This window comes from Molothrus aeneus, chromosome 5 (genome assembly GCF_037042795.1).
Source record: "Molothrus aeneus isolate 106 chromosome 5, BPBGC_Maene_1.0, whole genome shotgun sequence".
Taxonomy (NCBI): Eukaryota; Metazoa; Chordata; class Aves; order Passeriformes; family Icteridae; genus Molothrus; species Molothrus aeneus.
Genome location: NC_089650.1, coordinates 6,038,670 through 6,052,098, shown reverse-complemented (window position 1 = coordinate 6,052,098; position 13,429 = coordinate 6,038,670). Strand labels below are relative to the sequence as shown.

The 13,429-nt window shown below is 41.7% G+C and overlaps 1 protein-coding gene across 12 annotated transcripts in view; it reads left to right on the top strand.

Annotated features, from left to right (window-relative positions):
- Nucleotides 1-13,429, top strand: part of WNK1 (WNK lysine deficient protein kinase 1) — a 98,143-nt gene that overhangs the window by 56,021 nt on the left and 28,693 nt on the right. For 6 of the 12 annotated variants that reach the window (XM_066550588.1, XM_066550589.1, XM_066550586.1 and 3 more), the window contains exons 8-14: nt 859-1,043; nt 4,098-4,355; nt 6,115-6,543; nt 9,758-9,829; nt 10,456-10,605; nt 11,647-12,120; nt 13,141-13,422. In XM_066550588.1, the coding sequence (XP_066406685.1) occupies nt 859-1,043; nt 4,098-4,355; nt 6,115-6,543; nt 9,758-9,829; nt 10,456-10,605; nt 11,647-12,120; nt 13,141-13,422 (1,850 nt within the window). The remainder of the gene's footprint in view (nt 1-858; nt 1,044-4,097; nt 4,356-6,114; nt 6,544-9,757; nt 9,830-10,455; nt 10,606-11,646; nt 12,121-13,140; nt 13,423-13,429) is intronic. The other 6 variants (XM_066550595.1, XM_066550594.1, XM_066550590.1 and 3 more) reach the window with 3 other exon arrangements.

Here is a 13,429-nt window from a genome sequence, read left to right as displayed (position 1 = left end):
TCTCTTTGTTTCAAGGCAATATACTGAATGAACTGTGAACATACTAAAGCATGAACACCTGCCCTTGGTTTGGCTGCCCTCCTACAGAGACAGTGTATTCTGGCCCTGCAGAAGGCTGTATGCTCCTGCACCAGTGCAGATCTGGCTATTACAACCTCTTGTTTGAATCTTTGTTAATTTACTTTTAAAGTAGAAATGAGATTAATCTACAAGTAGTTCAGCTCATAATTTCCTTTCTGAAAAATCTTGATTTTCTGTTTTGCATAGTGTACGTGAAAAGATAAATTTATAATCCTATCTTTTCTTCTGCCATCCCAGCATTTGAATCAGTGTTTGAATCATGGTGGAAGGTGACAGCTTCTGTATTAGAATGATGAAGTTAAAAAGCAAATTACTGTCTGCACATTAGCCAATTTAAAATCTTGGTTATCTATTGTGCCTAGTTCACTACTCTGCCTACACGGTGCATCTGCCAGCCAGCACAACACAACTGTTTAAATGTCTGCATAAAGTTAAATAAAAATAATGATTAATAAATCTTGAAAGAGCATTCGTAACAATGTGGAATTTAGGTTTATATTTCTAGTCTAGACTTTTGTAGGAAATATAGTTTGTTCTTAAATATGCTCCCAAAGAACTCCCGAAATTAGTAATTTTTTCAGGGTTTTAGGGGAAGGCATAAGGGAAGAAAAAAGATTTTGAAATCAGCTTAAATATTACAAGTGGTGAAATGCTAATAAAGGTCCGTGTGACATGGCACAAAAATCAATTTAATCTTTGATCAATTATAGAATATTTAAATTTTTAATCCAGACCACAGTTCTTGACAATGCATATTTTTATCCTTAACTTTTGCAGCTGACGGAACAGTTGACAGTGGCCAGGGGTCATCTGTGTACACTGAATCTGTGGGCAGTCAGCAGGCTGTGTCCTTTGGTTCCCAGCATGAGCAGTCAGTCTCAAGCACTGGAGTCCAGGGATACCCAGCTCCAGTTGGCCAAGTGCAGTCCCAGCAGCATGGAGGTTATCAGCCACCTGCAGCGGTAAGCCACACCTCACAGCGCTGCAAATGCATGGGGTTACTTGGTTTTGTGTGTCTGCTGAAAGGTGAGAGGAAATCTGCCAGGCCATCTTCCATGTATGTTTTGTTTTGCATAGGATGCAGATGCTGCATGGGAGGAGTTCAGGGGCTTTTTTTTTTTTTGTAAGATGACTGATTTTAGAGGAGGAGGGGAAAGTGCAAGAGCGTCTTTGCCTTTAAAGCTTTTATTTAAACTTGGCTGCAGTTAAGCAGAGGAATGGGTTAGTCATTTTTGTGAATAGAAGTAACACCCTCAGAACAAGACTACCTCTTGAAAATAAGCATTTAATCTTGCTTGGGAAGGTGGTGTGTGTATGTGTATATGAAGTTACCAGGGATCAAGCTGCTGGTTTAGTTTGAAGAAGGGATTAGAGTAATTGAAGCCACTGCATGAAATTGCTTTGTGTGTTCTGTGAGGCTTTGATTACAGATTGTGCAGGTAAGACTTTTTTAACTGTTACAGAATGTTGCATGTGAGAGCTCCAGACTGAAAAGACCCCACATCCTTGTTCCCAGTTTTATTTCTAGCTTGTGTTGATTTGCTCATCATGTGTATTCCTTTTCCCTGGAAAGTCTGCACTGGGCACAAATACTTTTCCTACTATGTTCATTTGTGTTGCCCTTTTATTTTGGTATGTTTTTTCCTTAGTATGTTTTTAGATCTGAGTAAGAGAGTATGCAGAAATCTATTCTAATTCTGGAGTAGAACTTCTGCTACTTTTATATTGTCTTCAGTGGTTCCCTTGTCGCTTGTTTTTTACACAAATAAAAATCCAAGATTGAGGCAGACATTATGGTATAATGTAGTAACACCATAAAGGAGAAGATGTGACACTTAACATTGAGGGTCCTCACTTCTTCTGGTACCTGTGGTTGTAGGCTTTATTACAGAGTCACTGGTGTATCTAGGATTTTGGCAAACAGGCTGCTATCACCCACAATCAAAGCATCTCCATCTTTTTCAAAGACACTTAACCTGAGGTGCGTGGTACTGTTAGTCCTTGATGATGAGTTCTTAATCCCTCTAAATAAGCTGCTCTTCTGGGTAAGCCATATTTTGGAGTGTGGGCACATAGTGGGCCAGAAGCCATGTCACTCTCTTAGGATGGCTGGCTTCCAGGTTGAAAGACCAGAATCTTTTGGGAGAAGGAGGGAGACAACAAGCACATGATAAAGGAATAGTTAAGCTGTGTAGTTTGCTGCAAAAACGTGCTCAATGCTGTGTGGTGACAACAGTGGTACCAGGAGGCTGGCAGACTACAGGGACTACTGGCCCTTTGTTGGGAAGGGGCTGACAGATCAAAATTATTTTGACAACTGAAGAAATGGCCTTAAAAAGAAGCACAGAATTCAATTTGATCAGGACAAGAACAAGGTTGGTGCTTAAACTGAAATAATCAGCTACACAAGTACATAATGAGTAACCACGGGCTAGGCAGCCATTTTGCAAAATAAATTTTGAAAAGGTCAGGGATTACACTGGACCCACAAGCTGGACATGGTCAAAAACATCATGCTGTCATGAAAAAGGCAAACATCCCATTATATGAAATAGTAGTTCTGCTCTTGGCTATTGGTAAGTCTATCCTGGACACCTTGGTTGAGTGAATTGGAGGGTGGCTTGGGAGAAAATTCAGAGGAGAGTTTTAAAAAAAAACCCAGGGGAAATACAAAAAATGTGGTTTATATGGGAAGACTGAAATAATTGAGTCTATACAAGATAAGCTTGAGCAAAGAGAAAGCTCTAGAAGGCTGCTATGAAATAAGGAGAGGCTGATCAGATCACAACATTGTTCTTAGATAGAATAAGGAATGATAAGCCTAAATTGCAGCATGGAATTGTTGTTTGGGAAGGGGTTTATTTAATACTCAACAAAGATAGATAAGTATTGTGATTTCCATCAGTGCAGATGCTTCTGAGCTATTTGGATGAATTAGAGTCAGGAATGATGTATAACTACTCCTGCCTTGGAATAGATGATGTATTTAGTTCACTAATTGAGTTCTTTTCTACCTCTCTCCCAAAATTTAATCAGTTTAGCAAGATTTCTCACAATGCAAATCTTGAAAGTCAGATCTCCACTGAATATCTTGCTGTTTTATCTCTGGAGGTCTGTATTTTATTTTATTTAGTTTGAGATGTTGTGGATTACCTCCATAAGAAACATATACTGCCTCTCTAAAAATATATTTTCATTCACTTAAAAAATCCACAGCAAAACACAATACAGCCCCTCCCCCTGAAAAAAAAAAAAGCAATAACAGAAGCCCCTGAACCAAAAAATGCAAATCCCACCTCCAAACTTTATTCTGTTTCTTCCAATTTGATTGGATTTGACCTTTTGGATTATGGCAAAATTTAAAAATCCAGATGTTTTTATTGGCCCAGCATCTGGAAGGTGGTTGTCTAAGTCTAATTTTACAGAATTTTCCACGGATTAAACTTGAGTTTTTTCCGCAACTCATGTTGTAGAAAGTGTAAGGTTTAAATTTTTATGGTAAAGTTTCAGTTAATAAAGAGCCAGCTGCATTCATTAATTCATAATTTGGGCAGAGGCACTGCTCCAGTAGAAGAACTGGGTGACACCTGTAAACACACATTCACTCTAATAACTAATCAGTGCTTGAAAGCTCATTTAGTATCTAAGTTTTTACTTGTCAGACTACCAGGTGCTTTGAGTACACACACTAGGGCTGTGTCTTGTAGTCCAAGGGAGAATATTCTCTGTCTGATGTGCCTTCCATGTGTTTCTCACGAGGGTTCTAGGGAGCTTTCCACACTGCTCAGTAACCTAAGGCAAACTGGGCTCCTCAGAGGTGCACACAGCCTGTTCCCAGTGCGTCCTGGCATTCATTCAGCATTCTCATATCTTGTGGTACCACATATTAGTCAATATTGGGCCTTCCATTGTATGTCTTCATTTCTTTTCTACCTCATTATAGTTTTTGCTGGTTTTGTTATTACTTTTTTTTTTTTTTAAGTGTTCAATTCTTAACTTTTGTTTTCCTCCTTTAGCCTCAACGTGGTCGTAGCATGTCAGTTTGTGTCCCCCACCTTCCTGCTCTTCCCTGTATGTCCTGCATCCCTCTCAGTGCTCCTTGCACCCCACCACCAGCGCTGTCTGCACCTCTTTCTCCTTTCTACCTTCGGACTGTCCCTGAAGAAACCTTTGCAGAAAAGCTTTCTAAAGCCCTGGAAAGTGTCCTGCCCATGCACTCTGCCTCTCCACGCAAGCATCGACGCTCCAGCCTGCCCTCCCTCTCTGTCAGTCCTGTATGTGTTACCATTTGCCTCCTGGCACAGTAAGATAAGTTATCATTAAATACATCCTGGGCTCTGGGCATTTTTAAAGGGAGAAATTGAAAAGTCAATGCCTTATACTGTGCTGCTGGAATGTTGATTTTGTTATTTTTATTTATTTCTATGAAGCAGTACTGGTAAATATTATCAAACAGTGGCTGACTGCTTGTATCTTGTCTTTTAGGACAATATACATGTAAATTACCCAGTTGTACCATAGAAGGTAAAGGGAAGACTAGTTCTTAATACCCAAAGTCAGAAGACTTTTATTTTTCAACTTCTTAATAAACACTGAATGTTAATTAAGCCCTTCACAAAACAACAAGCTTTTAAAGCCTGATTGTTGTGGCTGCTTATTCTCAAAGCTTTGGCTAGCTATGATAGTGATATTAGATATTTAAAGTATGAATAGTTTTGAGGTATTTTTTCTAAATTCTTATCAGAAATGCCACTTCAACTTCTTAATGGGAAGGAGCAGTAGTTTCACATTTCTTACAAAGTCAGGTGGAAAGATAATGTACAATAGAGGAGGAAGATTCCTTTCCATTTTGAGCTTCGGTTTACACAAGATAAATTTTGAGAAGCATTTTTATGTAAATGAAGTAATTGGAACCAGGTTTAGAACATAGGCCAAGTACTTAATCTGTAGGACCTTCTCATTAGCATCAGTCAATATGGAAATTTGCTGCTGCTTTTCCGGACAAAAGAGGCTGGGGAGAAAGTAAACAATGTGGAAAAAGCAACTTGAAAAGCTCATAAATGCCATATGTCTTGAACATTACACTTACTACTGGCTCCTGAAATTTTTTTTTCCATTAGGGAAGAGCATACATTGTCTCTGGGCATACTGCAGGCAGAGATAAAAAGATGGAAAATTACTAAATTATTTGATGTTCTTACATAGAACTCTCTTTAGTGAAATATTCCCTACAACTCTCAAATAAGATGAGCCTCCTCTGAAGTAGTACCTCAGATGAAGTGGAATTGCCTGAGGACTCTGCTGTTATTAAACCTATGGATGTTTTATTGTCCAGGCAATAGTTAAGTTTGTTTCAGTGAATGCTAATTTCTTATATGAAAAAGTATGATCATAAGCGATTAAATGATGGTTTTTGTCTTACAAAATATGATATTAAATGATATTTTAAGATGATAAATTATTATAAATTTAATCAACTTATTTTTAATTGAATAAAGTTTATTGCGATTTTGTCTTAGAAAAAATTTCCTTTTAGCTTTTTGGATAGCATACAGGACACTAGCACTGTGGCTTTTGTATTGGAAAGTACTAACATCTAATGTCATCATCTGAGTGCAAATTAGAGGCTTTGCATTGTTGCTGTTCTCAAGTTCTGAATTTCGTATTCCACATATGGCAGTGACCTCAGGGGTTTGATTGGATTTCAAGCACTGATCACAATGGATAGGCCATGACAGCAAGTCTCGTTCCATTGTCAGGAGCAAAATGGGTTTCTTTCTGTGAACTATTGGAATTGAACTGGAAAAGCAGCTCTAACACCAGCAAATGTTCCCAATTGTAGCTATGCCTGCCATGGATGTATTTAATGGATATTTACAACTCACCTAAATTTCCTAAGTACTGTATGTTTTTGACCATGAATTGAGTATAAATTCTATAAAGTTACTTCACAGAACTGCCTAGTGAACTGTGCATGTTGATGTGCTTTCACTTTTAATGTATGAATTACCTGTCTTGTTCATGTCAATACAGCCTCAGCATCCTCGTGGGGGAACACCACCGTTCCCAGATTCACAGATATTTTTCCCAACCGTTCATGAACGGCCGGTGTCTTTCTCACCACCACCTGTCTGCCCGCCGAAGGTGGCAATTGCTCAGCGGCGCAAGAGCACTTCATTTTTGGAAGCCCAAACTTGCCACTTCCAGCCATTGCTGAAGACTGGCCAGAGTTTAGTTCCACCTGGTGGTAGTCCCACCAATTGGACTCCAGAGGCATTTGTTATGCTGGGCACAGCAGCTCAGAGAGTCGCTGGAGAGCCTCTGCATGTGCAAGTTAATCCCGTGTTTGAGCAAGCTCCTGTCCACAGTGACTATAGATCTGGACCAACACCTCCAGAGGATGCTCACTACAGGACGCATCCAGAAGCTGTATATTTGGTGGGCATGCACTATCCATCACAGGTATCGGAGCAGTATGATCAAGTAGCTTATAACTCTCACGTGACTGAACAGCATTTGAAGCAGGTCTCTGAGTCAAACCATGGGCAAGGTGGTCCTCCACAAAGCTCTGTGTTCGACTTTCAATCGGGGCAAACATATCTGGCACGACACGTTCAGAGCCTGAGGCTGGATTCTGGGCTGGGTCCCCTTTCTCCATTATCCAGTGTTTCAGCTCCCCTGAGCACAGAGGCAGCTCAGATGACGTTCCACCAGGTGTTTGTTCCGCACTCAGCCCCGGCTGTGCTCTCCCACAGTGCCGATGGCAGAGCGAGCTGTGTCTTTGAGTTCCATGTGCACACGCAGAGCTCTGCTCCGGCAGAAGGGGCGGCTTTGCCCCCGCGGGCCTACAGGAGTCGCCGGGGCTCTATGGAGACCAGCCATGAGGAGTCCAGCCAAGGCGTAGGGTCGCATGGTCGGCTTCAGCCTGTGACAGAAGAGCAGTGTCACTATCTTGGTGCTGGGGTAGTGGGTCCCAGAGGGGGCTCTGCCAGGCGCAGCTGGCCAGAAGGAAGCCCAGAATACTCCAGTGATTCCTCACAGCTGACTTCCTCTGACACTGGTGATTTCCAGTCTCCTCCCCCTACAGGGGGATCATCTTCTGCTTTTGGTTCAGACTTCTCATTGCCCATTGTTCAGCTGCCTCAGAAGGTGTTGCAGGAGTCGCAGCTCTTCATCTGCTTCCCCCAGGGAGCCTCAACTCAGCAGGCCTTGTCCACCTCGCTTTCATCAGGACCACCTGCATCCTATCCTCAGGTTACAGGAGCAAACCCTTCCACAATTTCACTGCTTTTTATAAGTCATACTAAAAGGGAAACCTTGCTTTTAGACCTGCTCCACGTGGTTCTAAGAATTAGCATTCATGGGGGTGTCTTTCCACCAAGTCTATACTAGGATCTCTTTAACTTAACCAGGTTGCTATGAAGTAATGAGGCATTAGCAACCATCTGGTCTGTGTTCAGATTTGTCTGAAATATTGGTAGGGCTTTTGTGTTAAAAGTAAAAAATGGTCAGTGTTCCTCCTGGGACTAGCTGTTCTTTTGGTGAGAGATTGCTGGAGTACCAAATTGGCTTTTAAACAGTGGTTTTAATGAAATGTATCTTCTCCACACTTAGAATCAGCAGTGGTGGTACAACTTGCTTTGTGTTTCTCTTGATGCTCTTTTGCCATTTGAATGTGTTGCTTGAGGTTGAGCTTTGATACAAATAATGTTTCATTGGACAACAAGGTTATTTTGGTGACTGTCCAAAATGCAAGAGCTTTTTCTGGGCTTGGGGAAAGAAAGTGGGAAGAGAGGAATGGAAGGACCTGTGTTACGTACGTGTACCTGGATTTGGGAATGTATTTGTTGAAGAGGTATTTGGAGAAGCTAAACAGGCTAAGTAGTTAATTAATGGCACGAACAACTGTTGCTAGTTGGTATTGCCACCCTATAAGCCTTATATGGTGTCCTTTTAAATAGCAAAATTTGAGACCCGAAGCTTAGTTTGGAGATGTGTGTTTTATCAGCATATGTGGTTTCTGCATTTGCAATGGTCACTTTTCTGTACACTGTGAGGTGTGTGTCTATATACATTGTGTCTGCGCTCCTAGTCTGAAGTCTCATAACTTTCTGTGAAAAGAGAGGATTTACTTTAAGTAGACTTCTCTCTTACCTCTTTTGTCCTTGGAATTAGGGGCTTTGACGTTTTAGTTCCTGGAGTATTAGTAACTTTGAGATTTGTGTGAAGGGGAATCATTTTGCTCTGTGTGTTAAGTTCAAGAGTTAAGTATTTAAGGCTTTCTGTAAGGGATATTAAAGGTGTTTTAGTAAAGCTGGAACAGCTTTCATCACTAGTCTAATAGGTAGTAATTGCTGTGCTGTAGAATTTGTAGAATGAATCTCCTACTCAAGAACTTTGAAAACTTTTTTATCTATAAACCTTTGTTAAACTCAGGAGGTAAATTCAGATGGATATAAAATACATTTGGAAAACAAAAGAGGCCACTTCTTTTGCAGAATATAAGTTCTGGGATCTTTTACTTAATTCATTAGAAGATTAGAATTTGAAACCAAATGGAGTCAGTGTGAACACATGTTACAGCAGTGAGGTGTAGTACATGTGTAGATCCCAGCCTGAAGCTCCTAAAACAGCAAAGAAAAAAATGGTTCTTTTCATTGGTAGTCTGCTTTCTCCAAAGTTTCCATAATTAGAAAAGTATGGAATTTTAACAGACATGTTCCTAATGAGCTTCTGCAAGCTGAATGATCACAGCATGAAGGAATTTTCATAGATATTTCTGATATGATACATATGCACCAGATGTGCTTCTTACAAAGGCAGTTCACCGGAGTGGTGCATGCTCAGGCAACTCATCTGGAGGTCTTTGTCTAGTTCTCTCCCAGGAGCTGATAAAGAAATACACTTGTCACAAAAACAATAATGCAGATCCTGGGATCTGATAAAAAATTTTTCAGCCACAGAAACAGTAATGAAAGTCCATTCCATTTTCCTTTGCATCTTCCACATTCATTTGTATGCCACTCATCCATTTTTTTCGTTGCTTGCTCAAAAATTCTGTCTTAGCTAGAATGTTAACCCTCACATTCCTCTATATCCAATTCTTGGTAGCCTTTGAATGGTAGTGACTCTGGAAATTATTATTAGCCTGTGTTTTGATATGCCTCTCAAAGGAAATTAATGACACTTATGTATACTGGGTTCTTTGTAATTGGTCTAGAATTCTTTATATCTTCTTGCTTGGTTTTTTTATGGATAGTTTTATTTCCATGTAGCCTCTTTTTATTGCCCCACCTGTCTGTGTTTGGAACACATGTAAAGGTAAAACTTAATGCATCTATTTCCAGTTACCATACCAAGGCATCCTGCTCTTAAAGCATCACCAGTGGAAGAAGAAGCTGGTAGGCTGATCTGTCTCATGTTGAGGGGCATGTGGGTTGCAGAGTTCTTCTGTATTAGTTATTTTGGAAGACTTAAAATGAGGTTCAGAACTCCTCCAGATTACTCTGCTTTCTTCTGGTTGTCATAATGGAATTTGGCCAGAAGGTCTGCTTGCCCAAAAGGACAAGCTAGAAACCTATTCCAACCAGATAATTCCAGGCAGAAATTATTTTAACTGCCTGCAGCAGAAACCATAGAGTTTTTCTCAGCTGATTCTCTTTTTTTTTCCCTCCAGACACAGGTGCAAGGCCAGCCAGCCTCAAGCAATGCTGCGGTGCCATCCCAGCCTACTCAACACACTCAGCAGGTAGGATCACACTTCCTAAACTCAGGACTAAAGTACTCATAGTGTAGAATTTTGATGGCTCTTCTAAGAGCAATTGTCTACCTCTGTCACCATTTGACCCATAGTTTTGCAGCAAAAGGAATCCTTTAGTTCTCACCCAGTCTAACATGCTATGAGATACACATTGTATTTCTGAGATTTATTTTAAAAAACATGTTAATGCTTGTTTTCCCATGGCTGTCTTCCCCAACCTCCACCTAAGCTAGCAGTGGTGGTCCTGTTCAAGGGGAGACATGTCAGGACTTGCAGATTGAAGTTTGCCTGTCTAGACAGTCTATTCTCATGATTTCTTCTAACTGGAAATCTGATCTGCAGTATTCTCTTCTCTCAACTACCTTGTCTTCCTTTATAGAATCTTTATTCTTGGTTTCACAGGAAAGAGTTCTCTTGCAAGATTTGGTGTCACTAATGGAATTGTATTAGTAATGCTAATAAGTAACTGTTAAAGCTTCATTGACTTGGCATATTCTGAGGAACTACTGATATCACTTAGGAGAGAGTAAAAAGCAGAATTTAAGTAGGATATGCTTTTAAGAACCCCCTCTGTTGGGGTGTAATACAGCTTCTCCCTCTTTTTCCTGCTACAGAGTGCACAGCAGCCAGCCTCTTCCCAGCAGCCTGGACAATACCAGCTGCAGCAGCCCTCAGTTTCTGCCGGCACCACTCCTGCACCAACTGTCTCTCAAAGTCAGACTTCACAGATCATGCCAATGCCTCAGGCAGCAGCTGGGACACAGGTAAACAAAATTCTTTCTAGCAGAAGATTTTTTTTTCTTCTTCATAGCTGGTAGATTCAATATGCTGCTGCTTTCACTTTTGTCATCTTTTCTAATGGTTTCAAAACATTCATACAAACAAGAGTATTTTTATTGAAAACTGTCAGTTTTGTGGAAAATGTGTTGGAAACCCTTTTACACATGGCAGTCGTGAGTAATTCGAGGGAAGGAGAGCACTTCCATCCACCAAGATCTTTCAATTGTCAAAAATATCAGGAAGCATATTGATGAATGGTGAATTGTGAACGGATTTTCAGGAACTTGTCATTTCTGTTTCCCATCCACTGTCTATCTTCTGCACCATTACATGTGTAAAACTTACTCACTTATTTAGGTAGTGAGCTATAGGACTCCTTTCTTCATTCTGTCATCCTTCTTACTCAGCTCTTCTCCTTTACTTCCTGATCAAGAAGCTTCTGTTACTGAATATTGCTTCATTTTGGCTCATATCTCTGTTGAATGTGTGAGCCGCAGTTTTGTTTTTAAAATTATTGTTTTGTTGCTTGTTCATCTAAACTGCCTTTCCAGTTGCATCGTTTGCTGGCTTTAATTGACATATGCCCTGCCATTCTCTCAATGCTGGCACAGTGGATTTTAATTCTCCTTTGCTTTAGTCCCCATACTCAAAGCTGACAGATTTGTTGTAGGGTTTGCACTTCTTTGCTGTAAGAAGGCAGGCTTGGGTCTGGGGACGGAGTTGAGGAGAATTTGATTCTGTTTATGCACAAATCAGTGCTTCAGGGTATTCAAATGTTGCTCTTTCACCCTCTGTGGGTGTCTGTTTCAAGAGCCTGTTGAGCTCTTCAAGGGAAGTGTTGCAAAGTGAGGACTGTTTGGAACTCCAGCCAGCTTCCCAGCCGCTCTGCCAACTGTGCTCCCCAGCCACTTTAACAGAGTGCCGTAACTTGAATAATGCTTTCTTTGACTAATGTGTAAAACTCTGCTTTCCGCAACCCTGCTTTAAAAAAAAAAAATCTATCTCTATTTTCTTTACCTCCCCAGCTTCCTGTTTCCCAACCAGTGTCGATCATCCAAGGCGAGCCTCAATTACCTGTTGCAGCATCTTCTCTCCCTCAGCCTTCAGTTGCCCCATCAGTCCCCATTGGCTCTCATTTCCTACCCATGGGACAGGCCTTGCCAACTTCCGTGGTTCCCCAGTTCCCAGTGTCTCAGTTGCCTGTAGCAGCTCCTCACGTGACAGTGGCTCAGCCAGGTTTCCAGTCGCTGCCCATTTCAATGGCAGCTGGCATGAATCAGCCACTGCTCACGCTGGCCACGTCCGCTGCAGCAGCTGCTGTTCCTGTAGGACCCAGCGTTGTCCCTAGCCAGCTCCCCACACTGATGCAGCCTTTGGCTCAGCTGCCCAGCCAGGTTCTCCCGCAGCTCCTGCAGCCGCCTGTCCAGGCCGTGGGATTGCCAGTCAGCATTGGACAAACTGCTGAAGCTTCACTTCCTGCTGGAGATGCTCTTTACCAGGTATTGTTGCAAGCCAGCAGACCTCCTCTCCACATTTTTTTGCCTGTTCCTTTAAGGTACCGGATCTGAGCTGTGTGCCCTGGCCAGCTCACTTCTCACATGAGAGCCATTAAGCCACTAGGATCAATTTTGTTGTGTGGTAAATAACCATTTTAAGGGGGAGAGAAGAAAAAAAGTCCTTGGACAACCATGGGTTTTGAATTTTTCATATTTGGCATTGGAGTTTGTCTAAAATGACAGAATCATAGTGCAGGGCTTTGTTCAACCACAGTCTGAGAGAGGACAGCTATATATTCATGAGATCTGTCAGCTTGGGGAAACAAAATAAGAAATTGTAACTTGAAAAATAGGAGATGTGTGTTGGAAAGAAAATCAATGGCAGCGTATTCAACAATGTCAGTATTTCATTCCAAGTCTGGGAAGGGGTGGGACAGGGAATTCATAGAAATCAGTCAGGCAGCCATGGATCTTGGATGTGACGTAAGTACCTGGTGCTGGTTGTGAACTGCTGGACTGGTGGGCAGACTGCTTCAGCCAATTGAGGTGATCATTCACTGTAAAAGTGGCAACCTGAATAATGATTGAAGTGTTCCTTGTTTCTGGGTCAGCTCATTATGAGAGGACAGGAAAAACACGAGAGTGTTTTTGCTATTTAATCTCAAGAATCAGCAGCAGTTGTATAACGTCTGAGACGTAGTTGTTCAGCCTGAAGATTCTTCAAGCTCATTTCTAATCTCAGGCTTTAAAGTCTTAAGCTATATAGGCAGCTGCAAGAGTTGGGAAATAAAGATTGTTTTGCCTAAGATTTGGGACTGTGAGTGGGAATTTGCTTGTTTGGGCGTGGTGACTTACATGCTGGCTGCATGAACAGTTTGCTCCACTTCTTTGGGAAGATTCTGGGAGTGCTGGAACAAGTACAGAAGGTTGGAATGTGTCCCTGGAACTGATATTTTTTTATTACTGTCTTGTTTCCTAATTAGCTCTCCATTCACTGACTTGGTTCCCTCATTTCTGTTACAGAGCTTCCCATCCCGGCTGACACCGCAATACCCAGGGGACTCGAACGTTGCACCTTCCTCAGCTGTGGCCTCTGCCAGTATTCCTTCTGCTGTGCTGTCCCCTCCCTTGCCCACAGATGCAATGGCCCAGTCAGGGTACCTTGCTCCTGTTGTGCAGCCCTACGGGGAACAGAATGTTTTAGTTTCCATGGGCAACCTGGGAGGACAGGCTCAGGTTCCCCAGCCTCCTGTGAGTTTAGCACAACAGGCCTCATCTGCCTCCTCACAGCAGGCAGTTGTGGAGGTAAATA